Consider the following 18,778-nt stretch of genomic DNA (forward strand, 5'->3'; position numbering starts at 1 on the left):
TTTCCAAGAAGAGAGACCGTGAGAGATTCCTGCTGGAGCGAGACGGAACTGGTAACGGAGTAGCTCGCAGATCACCAAAAGGCAGTGAAACAAGCTCTGCAAACAAGAACGTCAGGCTCTCCAAATGGAATTAAACCAGCAACCGGAGGTTTCACGCAGAGGGTGAAAGATCAGTGTCAAAGCCCGGAGGAATGTTTGGGAAGAGATTGAAAAGACTGGGACTTTTCAGCATGGAAGAGAGGACACTATGGGCAGGGGGGATATGACAGAGGTGTATAAAATCAAGACAGGTGTGGGAAAAGCCGAAATAAGGAAATGTTATTTACTCGTTTTCCCATAACACAAGAACTAGGGGTCACCCAATGAAATGAATGGGCAGCAGGGTTAAAACTAACAAAAGGAAGTATTTCTCACGCAGCACTATTTTTGGTTCTTTATGTCTTAAATATGGAGCCTCTTCTGCTAGGGGTCTGGCTCTGGGCTGAAGAAGTGGGTCTGTCCCACGAAAGCTCATCACCCAGTAAATTATTGTATTAGTCTTCGAAGTGCTCCTGGGCTGCTGTTTTGTTTTGATAGGATATAGACTAGCACGGCTCTCTCTGTTACTTACCAGAGGAGGTTGTGAAAACCAGGACTTTAACGGGGTGCAAGAAAGAGCCAGGGAAATTCATGGAGGTTCGGTCCATCCATGGTGTCCCTAGCCTCTGTGAGCGGCGGGAAATGGCTGAGCGGAGGAGGCTAATCCAAAGACTCCCTGGTCTGTTCTCTCCCTCTGGGGCCCCCGGCACTGGCCACTGTTGGCAGACAGGACACTGGGCTGGATGGACCTTTGGTCTGACCCGGTGCGGCCGTTCTGATGTACTTGCGAGCTCCCCCCTCTCTGAGTGTGCGCACCCTGTACACGCTTGGGGGGAGGGAACTTCCACTGGCCAAAAGAAAACCTGAGCCTGGCCCTCGTGCAGAAGTGTGGTGCTGGGCAGCGTGTCCCTGTGCATGGGGTTCGTTTGTGGGGCTGCCGACGTGGCAAACTCCGAGGGGTGGGCAGAGAGCGACGTCACCCTGGCAGGCCTGCAAAGGGCTGGTGTGAGTTGTGCTCTTTGGGCCTATCCATGTTTCATGACCCCTTTGGCATTGCACACGGAGGCCGGCGCCTACGGTTCGAGGACAGCAGTGACACAACCACGCAAAGGGCTGGAGAGGAGGGGGGCCTTACAAACGCCCGAGCCAGAGCTCCCAGGAGAGGAATTACTGCACCAACTGACGGAAGCTCGCAGCGGGGTTGTGTCTTCACCACAGTCTCTGCGAGAGGAAGCTGGTGGCCGGGACAGGCCACGATTCCTTGCAATCGTTCTTTCCTCCCGAGGGGCAGCCGGCCAGGGCAGGACAGAAATGACGCTGAAGCTGTGCACTCACAGGGCCAGGCCGCACACGATTATGGGCTTTGCTTCAACACAGAGCGGTTAGGGATAACAGACCGTATTAAGCTTACTGCTCTGCCACGATAACCCTTTGCAGGGCACACTTTAGCAAGCAAAAGCACGACAGGACAATGCTGAATGGAATAAGAAGCTCTTTGGCATGTGTATGTCCCTTCCGCCAGGGAACGCCTCCAGCTGGGGAACCCAGGGTCCCCCTGCGGCTGAAGCCCCCCAGTGAGACTCGGTAGGGGCAGGACCTCTCAGTGATTTGATCCCTTAGCTGCTTACTGGGGGGTACGTGCACCAGCTCAATGCCACTCAGTGTTCTCACGGGACCGAAGCCAAGGTTGCCCTGTCTGCTGGCTCCCAGTTGAAATGCAGGTGCCAGGGCCCGTGTGGCTACCTGGTGTTTATGTCTGTGAGGTCTAAGGCTGGACCAGACGGATGGGAACCTGGCTGTGCTACAGGAACGGAACAGAATACGTTGCACTGACACGCAGGATGCTTGAGGGAGCAGAGCTCACAAAACGCCCCGGGTAGCTCTGTCCAGGGCCCACATGCCCCCAGCTGGGCATTTCTCCTTCCTGCCCACCATCTCCGGCGGGCCTTGGACGGACTCGTTTGCACTGGTAAAGTCAAAATGTCCCTTCGCTGCATTCCCCAACCTCAGCCCCAGGTTGGGAAAGCAGCTTCCCCTGTGTGTGGTCATCCCAACTGCCGTGGCGGCAGCTCCCTGCCCCAGACCGCAAGGGCCAGAGGGGCTCGTGTGCTACTTCTGCAACGTCCCAACCACCAACGACACCGGGGAGCCAGGGGGCTGTGCACAAGGGCGAGGCCCTCAGGCCTCGCACCCTGCGCGGGGTGGGGCTCCTCAGGCTGAGAGCCGGGGCAGTTCCAGTAGGGCCTGGTCTGGGCCTGCCCCAGCACTGAGGGGTGTCAAACCCTATATTCCTGCATCCAACCAGCCCAGCCAGCCCCCCTGGGCCCAGCCAACCTGGCCCATCCGAATCCAACAGGGCCGACTGGGGGGCTCAGAGGGTAACAAAGTCAGCAAGAGAGAACGCCCCAGATCAGCCAGACACAGAGAGAGATGCAGCCTGGGACCAGAGTGACACACACACACACACACACACACGTGTGTGTGTGTGTGTGTGTGTGTGTGAGAGAGAGAGACGGGCAGAGCAGCTCCCAGCGGCTAAGGATGACCCCTGGGCTGTACCCTAGGCTGGCAGGTAACACCTCTGCCCTGAGCACAGAGCAGGGAGGAGCCGAGCTGGGTTTGAATGGGAGCAGTTGGAAGCTGCGGGACAGGGAGCTGGAGGGCAGCCAGCCTGGCGAGGGGGGAAGCTACACCCCAGAGGGGCCCCCCTCGGGCTCCTCTCCCCAGGACGGGTTGGAATAACTGTCTCTGCCGGCTGTACTGACCCCTCTGTGCTGAGCTGGGATCTGGCGCCTCATAAACCTCCTGTTCTACCTGCCAGTGAGAGCCGCTCCTGCCTGTGGATGGTGGGGGGCAGCTCTTGGGGACCCCTGAACTCCCTGGCTACGTCTACACGTGCACCCAACTTCGAAATAGCTTATTTCGATGTTGCGACATCGAAATCGGCTATTTCGATGAATAATGTCTACACGTCCTCCAGGGCTGGCAACGTCGATGTTCAACTTCGACGTTGCTCAGCCCAACATCGAAATAGGCGCTGCGAGGGAACGTCTACACGCCAAAGTAGCACACATCGAAATAAGGGAGCCAGGCACAGCTGCAGACAGGGTCACGGGGCGGACTCAACAGCAAGTCGCTCCCTTAAAGGGCCCCTCCCAGACACACTTTCATTAAACAGTGCAAGATACACAGAGCCAACAACTAGTTGCAGACCCTGTATATGCAGCACGGACCCCCAGCTGCAGCAGCAGCAGCCAGAAGCCCTGGGCTAAGGGCTGCTGCCCACGGTGACCACAGAGCCCCGCAAGGGCTGGAGAGAGAGTATCTCTCAACCCCCCAGCTGATGGCCGCCATGGAGGACCCCGCTATTTCGATGTTGCGGGACGCGGATCGTCTACACGTCCCTACTTCGATGTTGAACGTCCAAGTAGGGCGCTATTCCCATCCCCTCATGGGGTTAGCGACTTCGACGTCTCGCCGCCTAACGTCGATTTCAACTTCGAAATAGCGCCCAACACGTGTAGACGTGACGGGCGCTATTTCGAAGTTACTGCCGCTACTTCGAAGTAGCGTGCACGTGTAGACGCAGCTTCTGACAGACACTCAGCCCAGAGCAGAGCCAGCCCCGCTTGGGGCATCACTGGCAGCCTGGGGGTGTCCAGGATGTGGCTACACACTGGGGGCAGCTGTGTCCATCCAGCTCCAGAATGCCCCTCGAACCCCCACTCTGTATGAGGGACCATGTGTGATGGAGTGGGGGATACCTGTGTGTGTGTGTGTGGCTCACAGAGGGTGGGGGGCTCCTGCTGAGGGTAACCCTGACGACCAGGTAACACCTTTGTACTGCAGACAAAGGAGGAGGTGGAGCCTGAGGGGTTTGAATTGGAACTGGGAGTTGGAAGCAGTTAGTCTGGGCTGGGAGAGAGAGAGAGACAAAGGAGGGGGCCAGGCCCCAGCTCTGGGGGCCCCACGGGGCCTCCTCTCCCCAACATGGATTGGACTGGCTGTCTCTGCCGGCTGCACTGACTCCTCTGTACGACACTGTGTCCTGTCGGCTAATAAACCCACTGTTCTCCTGCTAAGTAAAAGACTCTCCTGCCTGCGGACGGGGTGCAGAGCTTGGGGGACCCCAGAACCCCATCACACTGGTGTCAGAAGTGGGATGTTCTGCACCCCAAGGATGGAGCATACAGCAGTTAGTGACGGGTGCCACCAAAGAAGAAGTGGGGCCTGCGAGACCCAGGTGTGCTGACGGGCAGTGAGGTGCCAAGGCGGAGGGGCCTGCGGCCAAACCCAAGCAACTGCGGTCGTGGTCCTCGAGAGGGGGTGTCACACCCGAGGAGGGGTTACTCCTGGGAATCTGTTGGAGTCGGTCCCAGAAGGTGGAGGGGCCGAGAGACCAACCCCCAGGAACAAGTGACCCCTGAGGAGGCTGACGCTGAATGAGTCCTTCCCAAGACAGGGTGCTCATGGTCCCTGAGAGCGGGTGTCACACTGAAGAAGGGGTTCCTCTGAGAGACTGTTGGAGTCGGTCCCAGAGGGCAGAGGGGCCTACGGCCTAACCCCAGGGAGCTTGTGACCCGCAAGGAGCCTGGCACACTGAAGGGATTCTTCCAGGAATCGTGGGGTGCAGAGGGCATCAGCCTGAGAGCCTGCAACCACGCTGAGCAACTCCGCTGTGAAGTGGCAGCACCTGGAAACCGAATCGAGATTAAAGAAGCTGGACAAGGCAGCGTGGATGTTCAGTGGCAGAGCTGAGGGTTAAGGAGAATCCTGCAGAGGTGAGCCCGGATCGGGGCAGGGAACCCTGGACTGCCTGGAGCTCTGAACCGAGGGGCCTGCCACAGCTCAAGGAGGGAAGGAGCGATTCCAACCCATCATCTACTAGTGGCCAAGACAGACCTGCGAAGAGTTTTCCAGGCCTGGGCCGAGGAAGGTGCCTGTGTGTCTGTGCAGGAAAGCAGCTTGTCCACTGGGAATGGCAAGTTGTCTGTGAGAGAAGCTGCTTCACCTTCTGTGTGTGTGTGGAGACCAGCCGGGGGACTGGGACAAAGGAGAGAGTGTCTCCCATTGTCTGTCTGTGCTGAACAGCAGCAGCAGCCTGGGGAGAGAGCAGAGCCTGCGTTTGGAAAAGGTGCCAATGAGGAAACTAGCCCATTGTCTGAGGAAGATTCCCCAGCCTGGCGTGGCTGGAGAAGGATCCAGCAGAAAAGAGCATTCCAGGTGTGACTCTGAATCCAGCCATGGGGGCTGGAGCAGAGGGAATGGCTCTGGGATGGGCAGTGGTGTCCCTGCTAAGGACACTGGTCCTTGGTGCAAGAAAAGTGCTTCTGCTTCTGGGGAAGTGAATCCTTTGCCTGAGCCTGTGGGGGCTCCAGATGGAGCCAAGATCCCAGAGCTGGATCTGAGGGCAGCTGAAGCCCAGATGGGAAGTGGGCCTACCTCTGTGTCTCTCAGGGGGGATGATGCTTTAACTTGGTCTAATCCAGTTAGTACCATCAGGAAATCCCAGAGACCAGACAATTCTGGTACTTGTTCTTTGCCTGATGCTGAGGTGTTACTGGGAGGGGGTGAGAGGACTCTGTCCTACCAGAGTCATCCTCTCGCCAGGACACAAGAACAGACGGGCAATGGAGTTACGCTGACTGATGAAGATAAAGGAGCTGGTAGCAGAAGGGAGGAAAGGGATCCTAACCTCCTGTCCGGTGGTACTGGCTGTCTGCCTGGAGGGGGATTACGTGGGAATCTGCCTGATGGGCCAGAAGTGATCCTGGGCGTAGGTGAAACCCAGGAGCTGGTTGTGGCTCAAGGGAGCAGTGCCCCTGTGGAGCCAGACAGGGGTGAGTTGTTGTTTGGGGGAGCTCTTGAGGAAAAGAATTTCCCTAAAACTTTTCCTGACCCATCTGTGGGGACTGCAGAAAATGGGAGTGAGGTGAAGGAGAGTGAACAGGAAAGGTGCTTGTCTGTCTGTAAGAGCCAGAGCAGCCCTTTGCCTGGGGAGAAGTTTGTTTCAGCTCCTGATGGCCAGGACCTGCCTGAGTGTGAAACCACTGGCTGTGCTCTGGAAGGGTCCAAAGCAGGCAGGGTAAAAGTTTCTTAGGAATTGGAAGTTGGTCCAAGTAAAGTAAAAACTATCAGGGAGTGTGAGCAGCCCTGTGAGAACCAAGTGAAACACCTGCACAGTCAGTCTCTGTAGGATGCAGGAGAGAGCCAGCAATTCCCCATCTCCAGATGGTGGAAACACTCATATTCTCACACTGGACTCCACTTCTGATTCCATGGGGAGGCAGTAGTTGGAGGTGGAAGGACGAAGGAGCTGTGGGCCTGGTGGGCCAGTAAGGGATAAACAGGGATTCCTTCATGTGGATTCTGCGTCTGGGACTCACAAAACAACTCTCAGAAAGCAGTTTGGTTTGCAAATTTCCAGACTGGCTGGAAGGGGGCCGTCTCCCTGAGATCATCAATGGCCCAGCTCTTGTTAGAAGGGAGGGCACAGCCAGAGAGATCAAATTTCCACCCCAGGGGGCAAGGGAGAAGATTAGAACTTGATGGTGCTAAGAAAGGCCTCAGCCATTTATCCCCAAAATACCAGATTCTCAAGGATGTTGCACAAAAGTTGTGGTCTACCAAAGAGCAACGTAAATGTGCAGTTGCAATGGGTTTGTTCTGTTACTCACGCTGACTGCTGTAACCAAGGGGTGCTGCTACCAAAAGCTGTAGAATTGTACCATGCACTGAATGTTTGGAAAGAGCCATGTGACATGATGACATTGATGTAGAAGCATGAGTTGTATGTTGAAGGAGTCTGTAACTCTGAAATGTCACCATTGTTCCCTGTAACTAGTCTTGCAACCTCTCACATGAGAAGGAACATTCCAAACCTATTGTGTGGCACGGAAGGGGAAACTGAGGCACACAGCCATTTTGGTGGTCTGGCTGAATGCCAAGGGTGGAAGCATTTGTACCTTCACTTACTGGACTGTAACTGAATTCCAAACATTTACTGGAGCAGCTGTATGGACTGGTGGGCAGACGGGGCAGGGCCCAGACCAGAGAAGAACTGTTTGATCTGCTAGTGCTGCAGCAGCTGTATGGGCTCTGCCTGCCCGACTTGAGAACGTGGCTGACGGACCGGGGCCGAAGCAGGGAGACCGACCAACCCAAGGGAACTAAAGGGACTTGCCCGGCTGCATCACATGAAAAGGGCCAAGACCAAGCTCCTGACTTGGAGCCTCCCCCAGCAGGATTATGACGTGGAGGTGGTGCACATCAAGGGGAGCACTGAGGGTACAGCCGATGCCCTGTCACAAGAGGAGGGCCCCGAACTTCCCCAGGTCACCAGTTGAGTGACCCCGCTCAGTTCGGTCTGGAAGTGGGGAGAGATGTGATGGAGTCGGGGATACCTGTGTGTGTGTGAGTGGCTCACAGAGGGTGGGGGGCTCCTGCTGAGGGTAACCCTGACGACCAGGTAACACCTTTGTACTGCAGACAAAGGAGGAGGTGGAGCCTGAGGGGTTTGAATTGGAAGTGGGAGTTGGAAGCAGTGAGTCTGGGCTGAGGGAGAGAGAGACAAAGGAGGGGGCCAGGCCCCGGCTCTGGGGGCCCCTCGGGGCCTCCTCTCCCCACATGGATGGGACTGGCTGTGTCTGCCGGCTGCACTGACTTCTCTGTACAACACTGCGGACCTTCCCCCGAGTGTGCAGGGTTCAGAGCTCGGCCCAGCCCCAGATGGGGGCCAGCATAGAAAGAGGGCCCCGGGCTTCTTCCACCTTGGTCTTCACTCCGGCTCCTCGCTTCCCGAGCAGCTCTGCTCTGCACTGGGCCTGGCCGGGTGCGATGAGGTGCCCTGTGCCACGTGCCGAGCATCGGGGGTGTCTGCCTCTGGGCGGGAAATTTGCCCCCACCGGGCAGCTGACAGGCAACACCAATGTGGTGTGCATCCAGGCACAGGGCCCAGAGCCAGCTCCGAGGGCAGGATCCTGCTGGGGACGGCCCCGCTCCCGGCTAGTGGGCAGAGCCTGCCTATGCCCAGCTTGGTCACCTCGGCTGCCCCCCGGTCAGCCCTTCACACGCTCACTGTTCTCCTGCTGCGCCATTTCCCCCAGCCTGCTGCTCCTCCACAGGCCGCCCCCCCGAGAGGTGCGCCCCACTCCCGGCGCTGGGTGCAGAACCCTCCTCCAGCTCCCCAAGAGCCTGGCCGGCAGCTCCTTCCTTCCCCCGCTGCCGCTGGCTGGCCTGGCGCCCAGGGACGCTCCCGCCCTCTGTCCCGGGGCGCTGGGCAGGAGGAGCCAAGCCCTGCGTGTGCCAAAGCCCTGCACTGCGCTGGCCTGGGGAAGAGTCTCCGCCCCCAGCTTGGCTCTGCTGTGGCAGGGAGGACGTTCTTTCCAGCCTCTTCGCGCCCTGACCCTGCGAGTTCTGCAGCTGCCCCGGGCAGGAGCTCAGCAGCCTCTTCCCAAGCTGCTCCTGCCCTAGGTCCTGCCCCCAGGGCGTGGGGGGCTGCTGGGTCCCACAGGCGCCCTCCCCTGCTGGGCCCCCTCTCCGGCCGAGGGCGCCGAAGCCCCTGCAGGCAGATTGTCCGAGCCCCGGAGCAGGAGGCGTGCTGTGGGCTGACCCCCTTCCTGGCTGCGCTGGAGCCGGGGCTAGGGACCAGCTGCTTCCAGCCCCAAGGGAGTGTGGGAGAGCAGGAAGGGAGAGAAAAGCTATCCAATATGCAGGCCAGGTCACCCCACCGGCACTCGGTCGCCTGCCTCTGGAAGCAGCTCGCAGCCCTTCCCTCCCCGGCCCTCCCGTGCAGGGGTAGGAGGCTGCTGCCGGCCACTCTGGGGCGGGAGCCCCGGCGGAAATCTGGGGAGAGGGGCCAGTGACCTGGGGCTCCCCGCGCGTGGCCGCAGGAGGACGTGACCCAAGGAACCGGCACAGGTGGGTCCATCGCAGGGACCCAGCCTGGTGTGGAGGGCAGGGAGCTCTGGGCAGGGCTGGTTGGGCCAGGTTGGTCGCTCCCCGCTTCGCCGTAGGCGAGAGATGTACGGGACCCTCTGTGTGTGTGTGTGTGTGTGTGTGTGTGTGTGTGTGTGTGTGTGTGTGTGTGTGTGTGTGTGTGTGTGTGTGTGTGTGTGTGTCCTCTCCCCGTGCAAGCTGCAGGAGACAAATCCACAAATCCAGAGCACGGCCTCCAGCTGGGCAGGGTTTCTGTGTCACCGGGCTCAGGCACCCTGACATGCGTTCGAGGTGCCGCTTGGTCGCCAGTAAATTCACTTCAATACGAGCAGTGTTACCCGGGGTCCTGTACGCGGCCCAGGCCAATACAGGCAGCGCAGCCCTACCCAGCACGGGGCGCCCCTTCCCCACGGCCCGTACCCTGCACGGCTGTGCGGTGCTTTTCCCGGTGCCGTCTCACCCCCCATCCAGCGCCCGGCCCAGTCCAGTCCAGCCCGGCCGCCCCGCCCCACAAAGAGCCCTAACGTGCCCCGACCCCGAACACACGACCCGGCGCGCTGCTGGGAAGGGTTTTATTGCAGGAAGCGTTGGACCCGTCCAGCCCCCAGCGGCTGGCCTGGGGTAAGGGGAAAGGCTGAGCTGCTGTTAGCAGACACTGTCCCAGGAGGGCAGGGGCAGGACAGGGCAGAACCAGAGAGAAAGGCTCCCTAGTAAGGCAGCAGCAGAGGCTGCCCAGGAGCAGACGGGGGAGAGGCCCAGCTCCCTGCCCGTGGCCGGCGCCGGCTCTACAGGACTGGGACGAGGCGCACGGGGTTGCACCGCCGGTTACCGGCCGGGCAGATCCTGCAGGTCTGCGCTCTCTCCCGCTAGATGCGGCGTGGTAGGTAGCTTTGGCCGGTGGCCACTGTCTGGCAGGTGGTGAGGCTGTAGGGTGGGCGGCCGTGGCGTCTCGGTGCCTGGCGCGGCAGGTCCCCAGGCGGCTGCAGAGGGCTTCGACCTGCCTTGCGTGGGCGTGGGTGAAGGCGTGGCTGCTCCCAAAGCACCCACCATGCAGTCGCGGTTAACCCAGGGCAGAGGCGGTGTTGGTCGCGGGGAAATCAATGTGCTCTCTCGCGAAGCGAAGGTGCTCGGGAGATGGGCCAGTGTCCTGGGCCAGGCCAGTGCCCAGCAGGACGAGGGGCAGGAGGCGCAAGGGGCAGAGTCCCCTCAAGGCCGTGGCCGTGTCTGTCACTGCATCCACCTGCAGGGGAGAGGAGGTGCAAGGGTGGAGACCTCGCGGGTGGGGATCTGCCTCCTCCCGTCGTGCCAGATGCTGCCCAGGCCCCGGCGGAGGTCAGGGCCCCATCGTGCTGGGCTCTGCCCAGACCCCAGCTGATATCAAAACCCCATTGTGCCGGGCACTGCCCAGACCTTGGCACCGATCAGGGTCCCGTTGGGCTGGGTGCTGCCTGGATTGTGGGTGCAATAGGGGCCCCATTTGGCCGGGTGCTGCCCAGACCCTGCCGAGCTCAGGGTCCCGTTGGGCTGGGTGCTGCCTGGATTGTGGGTGCAATGGGGGCCCCATTTTGCCGGGTGATGCCCAGACCCCGGCGGAGATCAGGTGTCCCAGACAGAGCTGAGGCCCCACGGGGAGCAGGGCAGAGTTCGCCTCTCCGTTACGGCGGGGACACAGAGCAGAGAGAAGGGAAGGTCGGGGCTGTCAGCTCCCGTGAGGTTACACAACCCCCATGGACACAGCCCGGCTCCGTCTGCAGAGCGTGGTAGGGGGGCCGGGAAATCGGCTCCCGCGACTCCAGGGAGGGAAGTCTATGTCCAGCAGACTCTGGGATGGCAGTGCCGGCCGGTCGGCTGCCCCCTCCGCCAGCTGAACCAGCGCCAAAGGGCCAGGGCTGGCGGGGACCCCGCGGGGCTGCCTGGGGCTTGTGATTCTCTCCCCTGCGGTTCTGTGTGCACCTGTGTGTGTGTGTGTGTGTGTGTGTGTGAGAGAGAGAGAGAGAGAGAGAGAGAGAGAGAGAAAGCAGTGTCTCACTGTGGGTGTGTCTGAGCCAGGCGGGTGTGTGTGATTGTGAGCAGTGTGTGTGCGTGTGGGTCTGAGCAGTGTCTAACGTGGGGTGTGTGTGTGATTGTGAGCAGTGTGTGTGCGTGTGGGTCTGAGCAGTGTCCAACGTGGGGGGTGTGTGTGTGTGAGCAGGGTGGGTCTGAGCAGTGTCTAACGTGGGGTGTGTGTGTGATTGTGAGCAGTGTGTGTGCATGTGGGTCTGAGCAGTGTCCAACGTGGGGGGGGTGTGTGTGTGAGCAGGGTGGGTCTGAGCAGTGTCTAACGTGGGGTGTGTGTGTGATTGTGAGCAGTGTGCGTGCGTGTGGGTCTGAGCAGTGTCCAATGTGGGGTGTGTGTGTGTGTGAGCAGTGTGTGCGCGTGTGGGTCTGAGCAGTGTCTAATGTGGGGTGTGTGTGTGTGAGCAGTGTGCGCGCGTGTGGGTCTGAGCAGTGTCTAACATGGGGGGGGTGTGTGCGAGCAGTGTGTGGGTCTGAGCAGTGTCTAACGTGGGGTGTGTGTGTGATTGTGAGCAGTGTGTGCGCGTGTGGGTCTGAGCAGTGTCTAACGTGGGGTGTGTGTGTGATTGTGAGCAGTGTGTCTGTGCAGGGTGTGTGGGCGACGTGCAGTACGGTGTCTCTGGGGGTGTCACATGGTGTGATGGAGTTCTGGGGTCCCCCAGGCTCTGCACCCGTCCGCAGGCAGGAGAGTCTCTCACTTAGCAGGAGAACAGCGGGTTTATTAGCCGACAGGACACAGCATCATACAGAGGAGTCAGTGCAGCCGGCAGAGACAGCCAGTCCCATCCATGCTGGGGAGAGGAGGCCCTGAGGGCCTGGCCCCCTCCTTTGTTCTCAAAAGGCAACGTATGTGACAGCCGCTCGGCCTTCCAACTCACCACCTGCCAAACGCTGACCGGCCAACAAACCTGGCCCCAGCAATGCACCTACCGGGAGAGGAGGCAGCGCCGCAGGATCCGCGTGGCCTGTAACCGGCAGCGTGACCCCGTGCGCCTCGTCCGACTCCTGTAGAGCCGGCGCCGGCCACGGGCTGGGAGCTGGGGGTGCTCCCGGTTCTGCTCCTGGGCAGCCTCTGGCGCTGGGCTCGCCTGCCCCCTCCCCGCTCCCCCAGCTCTGCTGCTTGTGCCTCAGGCCCCCCGGGAGCTCCCACAGGGACTTCAGGGTCCCCCCTTACCTCCGCCATTGCCAAGCACAGCTCCCCCTTTCCCCCAACCCCATAGGGCCAGGGCGGCCGAGGTGGGGGAGCCCTAAGTTTTGTTCCCTGGCTGCTTCCTGCAATAAAGCCCTCCCCAGCAGTGCGCAGAGTCGCTGTGTTCAGGGCTGGGGCACACTCGGGCTCTGCGTGGGGCGGGTCGGCCTGGCTGGGTCGGATGCGGGCCGTGGGGTAGGGTGGGGCCTCCCAGGTAAACGCGCCAGTATGGTACAGATCCCACTGGGGGGCCACCCCATGCAGGGTCAGGGCAGTGGGGGAGAGGGAACCCCATGCAGAGTGTGATGGGGTTCAGGGGTCCCCCTGCACTGCACCCCGTCCGCTGGCAGGAGTGACTCTCACTCAGCAGGTACAACAGGAGGTTTATTAGGCAACAGATGCCCAGTTTCTCACAGAAGCGACAGGACAGCAGCCAGAGACAGTCCTTCCAACCCGTCCTGGGGAGAGGACCCCGAGGGGTGCCCCTCCGGGGTGTAGCTTTCCCCCTCCTCAGGCTGGCTGCCTTCCAGCTCCTCTTCCCCTAGCCTCTAACTGCTGCCCCCAATTCAAAAACCCAGCTTGGCTCCTCCCTCCTCTTTGTTCAGGGCAGAGGTGTTACCTGCCAGTTGTAGCCCCAGGGTCATCCTTAGCCACTTAGTATCATCAGGGAATCCCAGACACCAGACGATTCTGGTGCTTGTTCTGTGCCTGATGCTGAGGTGTTTCTGGGAGGGGTGAGAGGACTCTGTACGACCGGAGTCATCCTCTAGCCAGGACACAGGGGCTACGTCTACACGTGAACGCTACATCGAAATAGGCTATTTCAATGAATAACGTCTACATGTCCTCCAGGGCTGGCAACGTCGACGTTGAACGTCGACGTTGGGCAGCACCACATCGAAATAGGCGCTGCGAGGGAACGTCTACACGCCACAGTAGCACACATCGAAATAAGGGTGCCAGGCACAGCTGCACACAGGGTCACAGGGCGGACTCAACAGCAAGCCGCTCCCTTAAAGGGCCCCTCCCAGACACACTTGCACTAAACAACACAAGATCCACAGAGCCGACAACTGGTTGCAGACCCTGTGCCTGCAGCATGGATCCCCAGCTGCCACAGCAGCAGCCAGAAGCCCTGGGCTAAGGGCTGCTGCCCACGGTGACCATAGAGCCCCGCAGGGGCTGGAGAGAGCGTCTCTCAACCCCTCAGCTGATGGCCGCCATGGAGGACCCGGCAATTTCGATGTTGCGGGACGCGCAACGACTACACGGTCCCTACTTCGACGTTGAACGTCGAAGTAGGGTGCTATTCCCACCCCCTCATGGGGTTAGCGGCTTCAACGTCTCGCCGCTTAACGTCGATGTTAACATCGAAATAGCGCCCGACACGTGTAGCCGTGACGGGCACTATTTCGAAGTTAGTGCTGCTACTTCGAAGTAGCGTGCACGTGTAGACACGGCTAGGAAGAGCAGACTGGCAATGCAGTTACGCTGCCTGATGGAGATAAAGAAGCTGGTAGCAGAAGGGAGGAAAGGGATCCGAACCTTCTGTCCAGGGGTACTAGCTGTCTGCCTGGAGGGGGATTATGCGGGAATCCTCCTGCTGGGCCAGAAGTGATCCTGGGCGTAGGTGGAACCCAGGAGCTGGTTGTAGCTCAAGGGAGCAGTGCCCCTGTGGAGGCAGACGGGGTGAGTTATTGTTTGGGGAAGCTCTTAAGGAAGAGAATTTCCCTGAAACTTTTCCTGACCCGTCTGTGGGGACTGCAGAAAATGGGAGTGAGGTGGAGGAGAGTGAACAGGAAAGGTGCTTGTCTGTCTGTAAGAGCCAGAGCAGCCCTTTGCCTGGGGAGAAGTTTGTTTCAACTCCTGATGACCAGGACCTGCCTGAGTGTGAAACCACTGGCTGTGCTCTGCAAGGGTCCAAAGCAGGCAGGGTAAAGGTTTCTCAGGAACTGGATGTTGGTCCAAGTAAAGTGAAAACTATCAGGGAATGTGAGCAGCCCTGTGAGAACCAAGTGAAACACCTGCACAGTCAGTCTCTGTAGGATTCAGGAGAGGGCCAGCACTTCCCCATCTCCAGGTGCTGGAAACACTTATATTCTCATTCTGGACTCCACTTCTCATTCCATGGGGAGGGGGAAGAACAGAGGAGCTGTGGGCCTGGTGGGCCAGTAAGGGATAAACAGGGATTCCTTCGTGTGGATTCTGCGTCTGGGACTCACAAAACCACTCTCAGAAAGCAAACAAAAAAGCAGTCAAGTAGCACTTTAAAGACTATCAAAATAATTTATTAGGTGATGAGGTTTCGTGGGACAGACCCACTTCTTCAGCCCAGAGCCAGACCAGAGCAGACTCAATATTTCAGGCACAGAGAACCAAAAACAAGAATCAAAGTTGACAAATCAGAAAAAAAAATGATCTAGGTGAGCAAATCAGAGAGTAGAGGGGTGGGGGGGGGGGTGTCAAGAATTAGATAAAGCCAAGTATGCCAAAGATCCCCTATAATGTCCCAGAAAATTTGCATCCCGGTTCAAACCATGTGTTAATGTGTCAAATTTGAATATAAAAGAGAGTTCAGCAGCTTCTCTTTCTAAAGCAGACTGAAAATTCTTCTTCAATGAGATGCAAACTCTTAAGTCATTAACAGAATGGCCCACTCCATTAAAATGTAGACTGACAGGTTTGTGGATCAGGAGTGTTTCTACGTCTATTTTGTGCCCATTAACTCTTTGTCTAAGGGAGTTAGAAGTCTGTCCAATATACAAAGCATCTGGGCATTGTTGGCACATGATGGCATATGTGATGTTAGTAGAGGAGCACGAGAAAGTGCCCGTGATTCTGTGAGTAACCTGGTTAGGTCCAGTGATGGTTTCCCCAGAATAAAGATGTAGACAAAGCTGGCAGCGGGCTTTGTTGCAAGAAGAAGTCCCAGGACTGGTGTTCCTGCGCTATAGACTGTGGCTGTTAGTGAGAATCCTCATAAGGTTGGGAAGTGTCTGTAGGAGAGAACAGGCCTGTCACCCAGGGCCTTCTGGAGTGTGGCATCCTGATGAAGGATAGGTTGTAGGTCTTTAATAACACGTTGCAGTGGTTTGAGTTGGGGCTGTAGGTGATCACCAGTGGTGTTCTGTTCTTGGCTTTTCTTATTGAAGAAGAATTTTTTTTATTGAAGAAGAATTTTCAGTCTGCTTTAGAAAGAGAAGCTGCTGAACTCTCTTTCTTATTCAAATTCGACATATGAACACATGGTTTGAACAAGGATGCAAATTTTCTGGGACACAATAGGGGCTCTTTGGCAGAGTTGGCTTAATCTAATTCTTGACTCCTCCCCCTCACCTCCCTTCTGCTCTCTGATTTCCTCGCCTTGATCATTTTTTTCTGATTTGTCAACTTTGATTACTGATTTTGGTTCTTCATCCTTTAAATATTGAGTCTGTTCTGGTCTGGCTCTGGGCTGAAGAAGTGGGTCTGTCCCATGAAAGCTCATCATCTAACACATTTTTTTGTTAGTCTCTAAAGTGCTACTTGACTGCTTTTTTGTTTTGATAGTGCACAGCTCCCTCTCTGTTACCTTTCAGAAAGCAGTTTGGTTTGCAAATGTCCAGACTGGCTGGGAGGAAGAGGTCTTCCTGAGGATTACTAAGTCTAGCTACTGCTAGAAGGGAGGGCACAGCCAGAGAGATCAGACTTCCACCCAGGGAGCAAGGGAAAACATTAAAACTTGATGGTGCAAAGAAAGGCCTCAGCCATTTAGCCCCCAAATACCAGATTCTCAAGGATGTTACACAAAGGTTGTGGTCTACCAAAGAGCAACGTAAATGTACAGTTGCAATGGGTTTGTTCTGTTACTCACACTGACTGCTGCAACCAGTGGGTGCTCCTACCGAAATCTGTAGGATTGTACCATGTACTGAATGTTTGGGAAGAGCTGTGTAACATGATGACATTGATGTAGAAGCAGGAATTGTACGTAGAAGGAGTCTGTAACTCTGAAATGTTACTGTTGTTCTTTGTAACTAGTCCTGCAACCTCTCACATGAGGAGGAACATTCCAAACCTATTGTGTGGCAGGGAAGGGGAAACTGAGGCACACAACCATTGTGGTGGTCTGGCTAAATGCCGAGGGTAGAAAGCGTTTGTACCTTCCCTTACTGGACTGTAACTGAATTCCAGACATGTGCTGGAGCAGCTGTATGGGCTGGTGGGCAGACGGGGCAGGGCCCAGACCAGAGAAGAAATGTTTGATCTGCTGGTGCTGCAGCATCTGTATGGGCTCTGCCTGCCCGACTTGAGAACGTGGCTGATGGACCGGAGACCAAAGCAGGGAGACCAACCAGCCCGAGGGAACTAAAGGGACTTGCCCGGCTGCATCACGTGAAAGGGGCCAATGCCAAGCTCCTGACGTGGAGCCTCCCCCAGCAGGATTACGATGTGGAGGTGGTGCACATAAAGGGGAGCACTGAGGGTGCAGCTGATGCCCGATCACGAGGGGAGGGCCCCAAACTTCCCCAGGTCACTGGCTGAGTGACCCCGCTCAGTTCGGTCTGGAAGGGGGGAGAGATGTGATGGAGTGGGGGATACCTGTGTGTCTCACACAGGGTGCGGGGCTCCTGTTGGGGGTAACCTGGTGACCAGGAGACACCTCTGGGCTGCAGACAGAGGAGGAGGTGGAGCCCGAGGGGGTTAAATTGGAACTGGGAGTTGGAAGCAGTGAGTCTGGGCTGGGGGACAGAGAGACAAAGGAGGGGGCCAGGCCCCGGCTCTGGGGGCCCCTCAGGGCCTCCTCTCCCCAGCATGGATGGGACTGGCTGTCTCTGCCGCTGCACTGACCCCTCTGTACGACGCTGTGTCCTGTCGGCTCATAAACCCGCTGTTCTCCTGCTGAGTGAGAGTCACTCCTTCCTGCGGACGGGGGGCACAGCCTGGGGGACCCCGAACCCCATCACACCCTGCATGGGGCACCCCTCCCCCAGTGCTCGGACCCTGCGTGGGGCACCCCTCCCTCTGTGGGGCCTGCTCCCTCCTGGTGCTTTCCCCTGTGAGCTCCTACGCCCCGGCCCAGCCCAGCCCAGCCTGGCCGCCCCGCCCCATGCAGAGCCCGAACGTGCCCCAGCCCCGAACACATGACCCGGTGCACTGCTGGGAGGGGTTTTATTGCAGGAAGCAGCCAGGGAACAATACGCAGTGAGGTCCCCCAGGCCCACCCCTGGGAGCATCTTCTTCCCACACCCAGCCCCCCAGGCCCAACGGGCACGCAGGGGGCGGCTGTGGCGTGCAAGGGACACCCAGCGAGGCGGCGCAGGGCTCCAGCGGAGGGGCTCGGTGCTGGGTGGGCTCCCGCAGGGTCTCTGGTGTGGCTGAGAAGCGGCTCCTGGCGTGGGAGCCCTCGGCAGCCCCCAGCTGCCAGCCTGGGGCGGGAGAGAGATGCTGGACGTCCCTGCGGGGGTGCTGCCGGGGTGGGCGGGGGGCCCCAGGGACAGCGGCTGCCCAGGGGGACAAGGAAGAGGCGATGGGGCCCAGCAGAAGCAGAGGCTGCCCGGGAGCGAAAGGGGGAGCAGCCCCCGGCTCCCCGCCCCGGCCGGCGCCGGCTCTACAGGATTCTCTCGAAGTGCACGGGCAGCCTGCCCCGGCAGGCCACGCGGACCCTGCGGGTCTTGGCGCGGGCCCGGTAGATGCAGTGCCCCGGGCGGGAGCCGGGTGCCACGCGGCAGGTGGTGAGGGAGAAGGACGAGCGGCTGTCGCAGAAGTTGCGCCCGTGGCAGCGGCCCCCGTGGGTGCAGATGGCTCTGATCTGGTGGGTGGGGGCGTGGATGAAGGTGTTGGTGGGTTTGCAGACCGGGCGGGTCAGCCCCCGGCGCCGCATCAGGAGGTTGCAGTACAGTCGGCCGTTGGCAGGCCCGGACCTGGGGAAATCAACGTGTCTCCTCCTGAAATCCTGGTAGCTGGCGCCTTGGCTGAGCTGGGCCAGGCCGGCGGCCAGCAGGCCAAGGGGCAGGAGGAGCAGGAGGCGGGGTCCCCTGGGGGCCATGGCGGTGTCTGTTACCGGATCAGCCTGAAGCGGGAGACGGGGAGATGGCTGGAAAGGCTGCGGAGAGGGTCACGGCACCCCTGGGACTCAAACCTGCACACTACCCCCAAAGCTTGAGTTCCCCCACCAGCAGCACGGCCCTCTTAGGCTGGAGAGCCCCGGCCGAGATCAGGGCCCCGTCGTGCCGGGCGCTGCCCAGATCCCAGCCGAGATCAGGGCCCCGTCGCGCCGGGCGCTGCCCAGACCCTGACCAAGATCAGGGCCCCGTCGTGCCGGGTGCTGCCCAGATCCCAACCGAGATGAGGGCCCCGTCGCGCCGGGCGCTGCCCAGACCCCGGCCGAGATCAGGGCCCTGTCGTGCCGGGCGCTGCCCAGACACCAGCTGAGATCAGGGCCCCGTCGCGCCGGGCGCTGCCCAGACACCAGCCGAGATCAGGGCCCCGTCGCGCCGGGCGCTGCCCAGACCCTGGCCAAGATCAGGGCCCCGTCGT

General features: G+C 59.1%; 1 protein-coding gene across 1 annotated transcript; it reads right to left on the bottom strand.

Annotated features, from left to right (window-relative positions):
• Positions 1–17,430: 17,430 nt before the first annotated feature.
• Positions 17,431–18,287, bottom strand: LOC142005044 (ribonuclease-like). The gene has a single exon (XM_074982720.1). It carries the CDS (start codon positions 18,285–18,287, stop codon positions 17,850–17,852), a length of 438 nt encoding a protein of 145 aa, XP_074838821.1. The 3' UTR covers positions 17,431–17,849.
• Between the last annotated feature and the right edge of the window lie 491 nt (positions 18,288–18,778).

The sequence above is a fragment of the Carettochelys insculpta genome, chromosome 32 (assembly GCF_033958435.1).
Source record: "Carettochelys insculpta isolate YL-2023 chromosome 32, ASM3395843v1, whole genome shotgun sequence".
In the NCBI taxonomy this organism is placed as follows: Eukaryota; Metazoa; Chordata; order Testudines; family Carettochelyidae; genus Carettochelys; species Carettochelys insculpta.

Excerpts from the sequence above, each read along its gene's own strand:
- LOC142005044 (XM_074982720.1), bottom strand. The coding sequence starts at position 18,287 with ATGGCCCCCAGGGGACCCCGCCTCCTGCTCCTCCTGCCCCTTGGCCTG.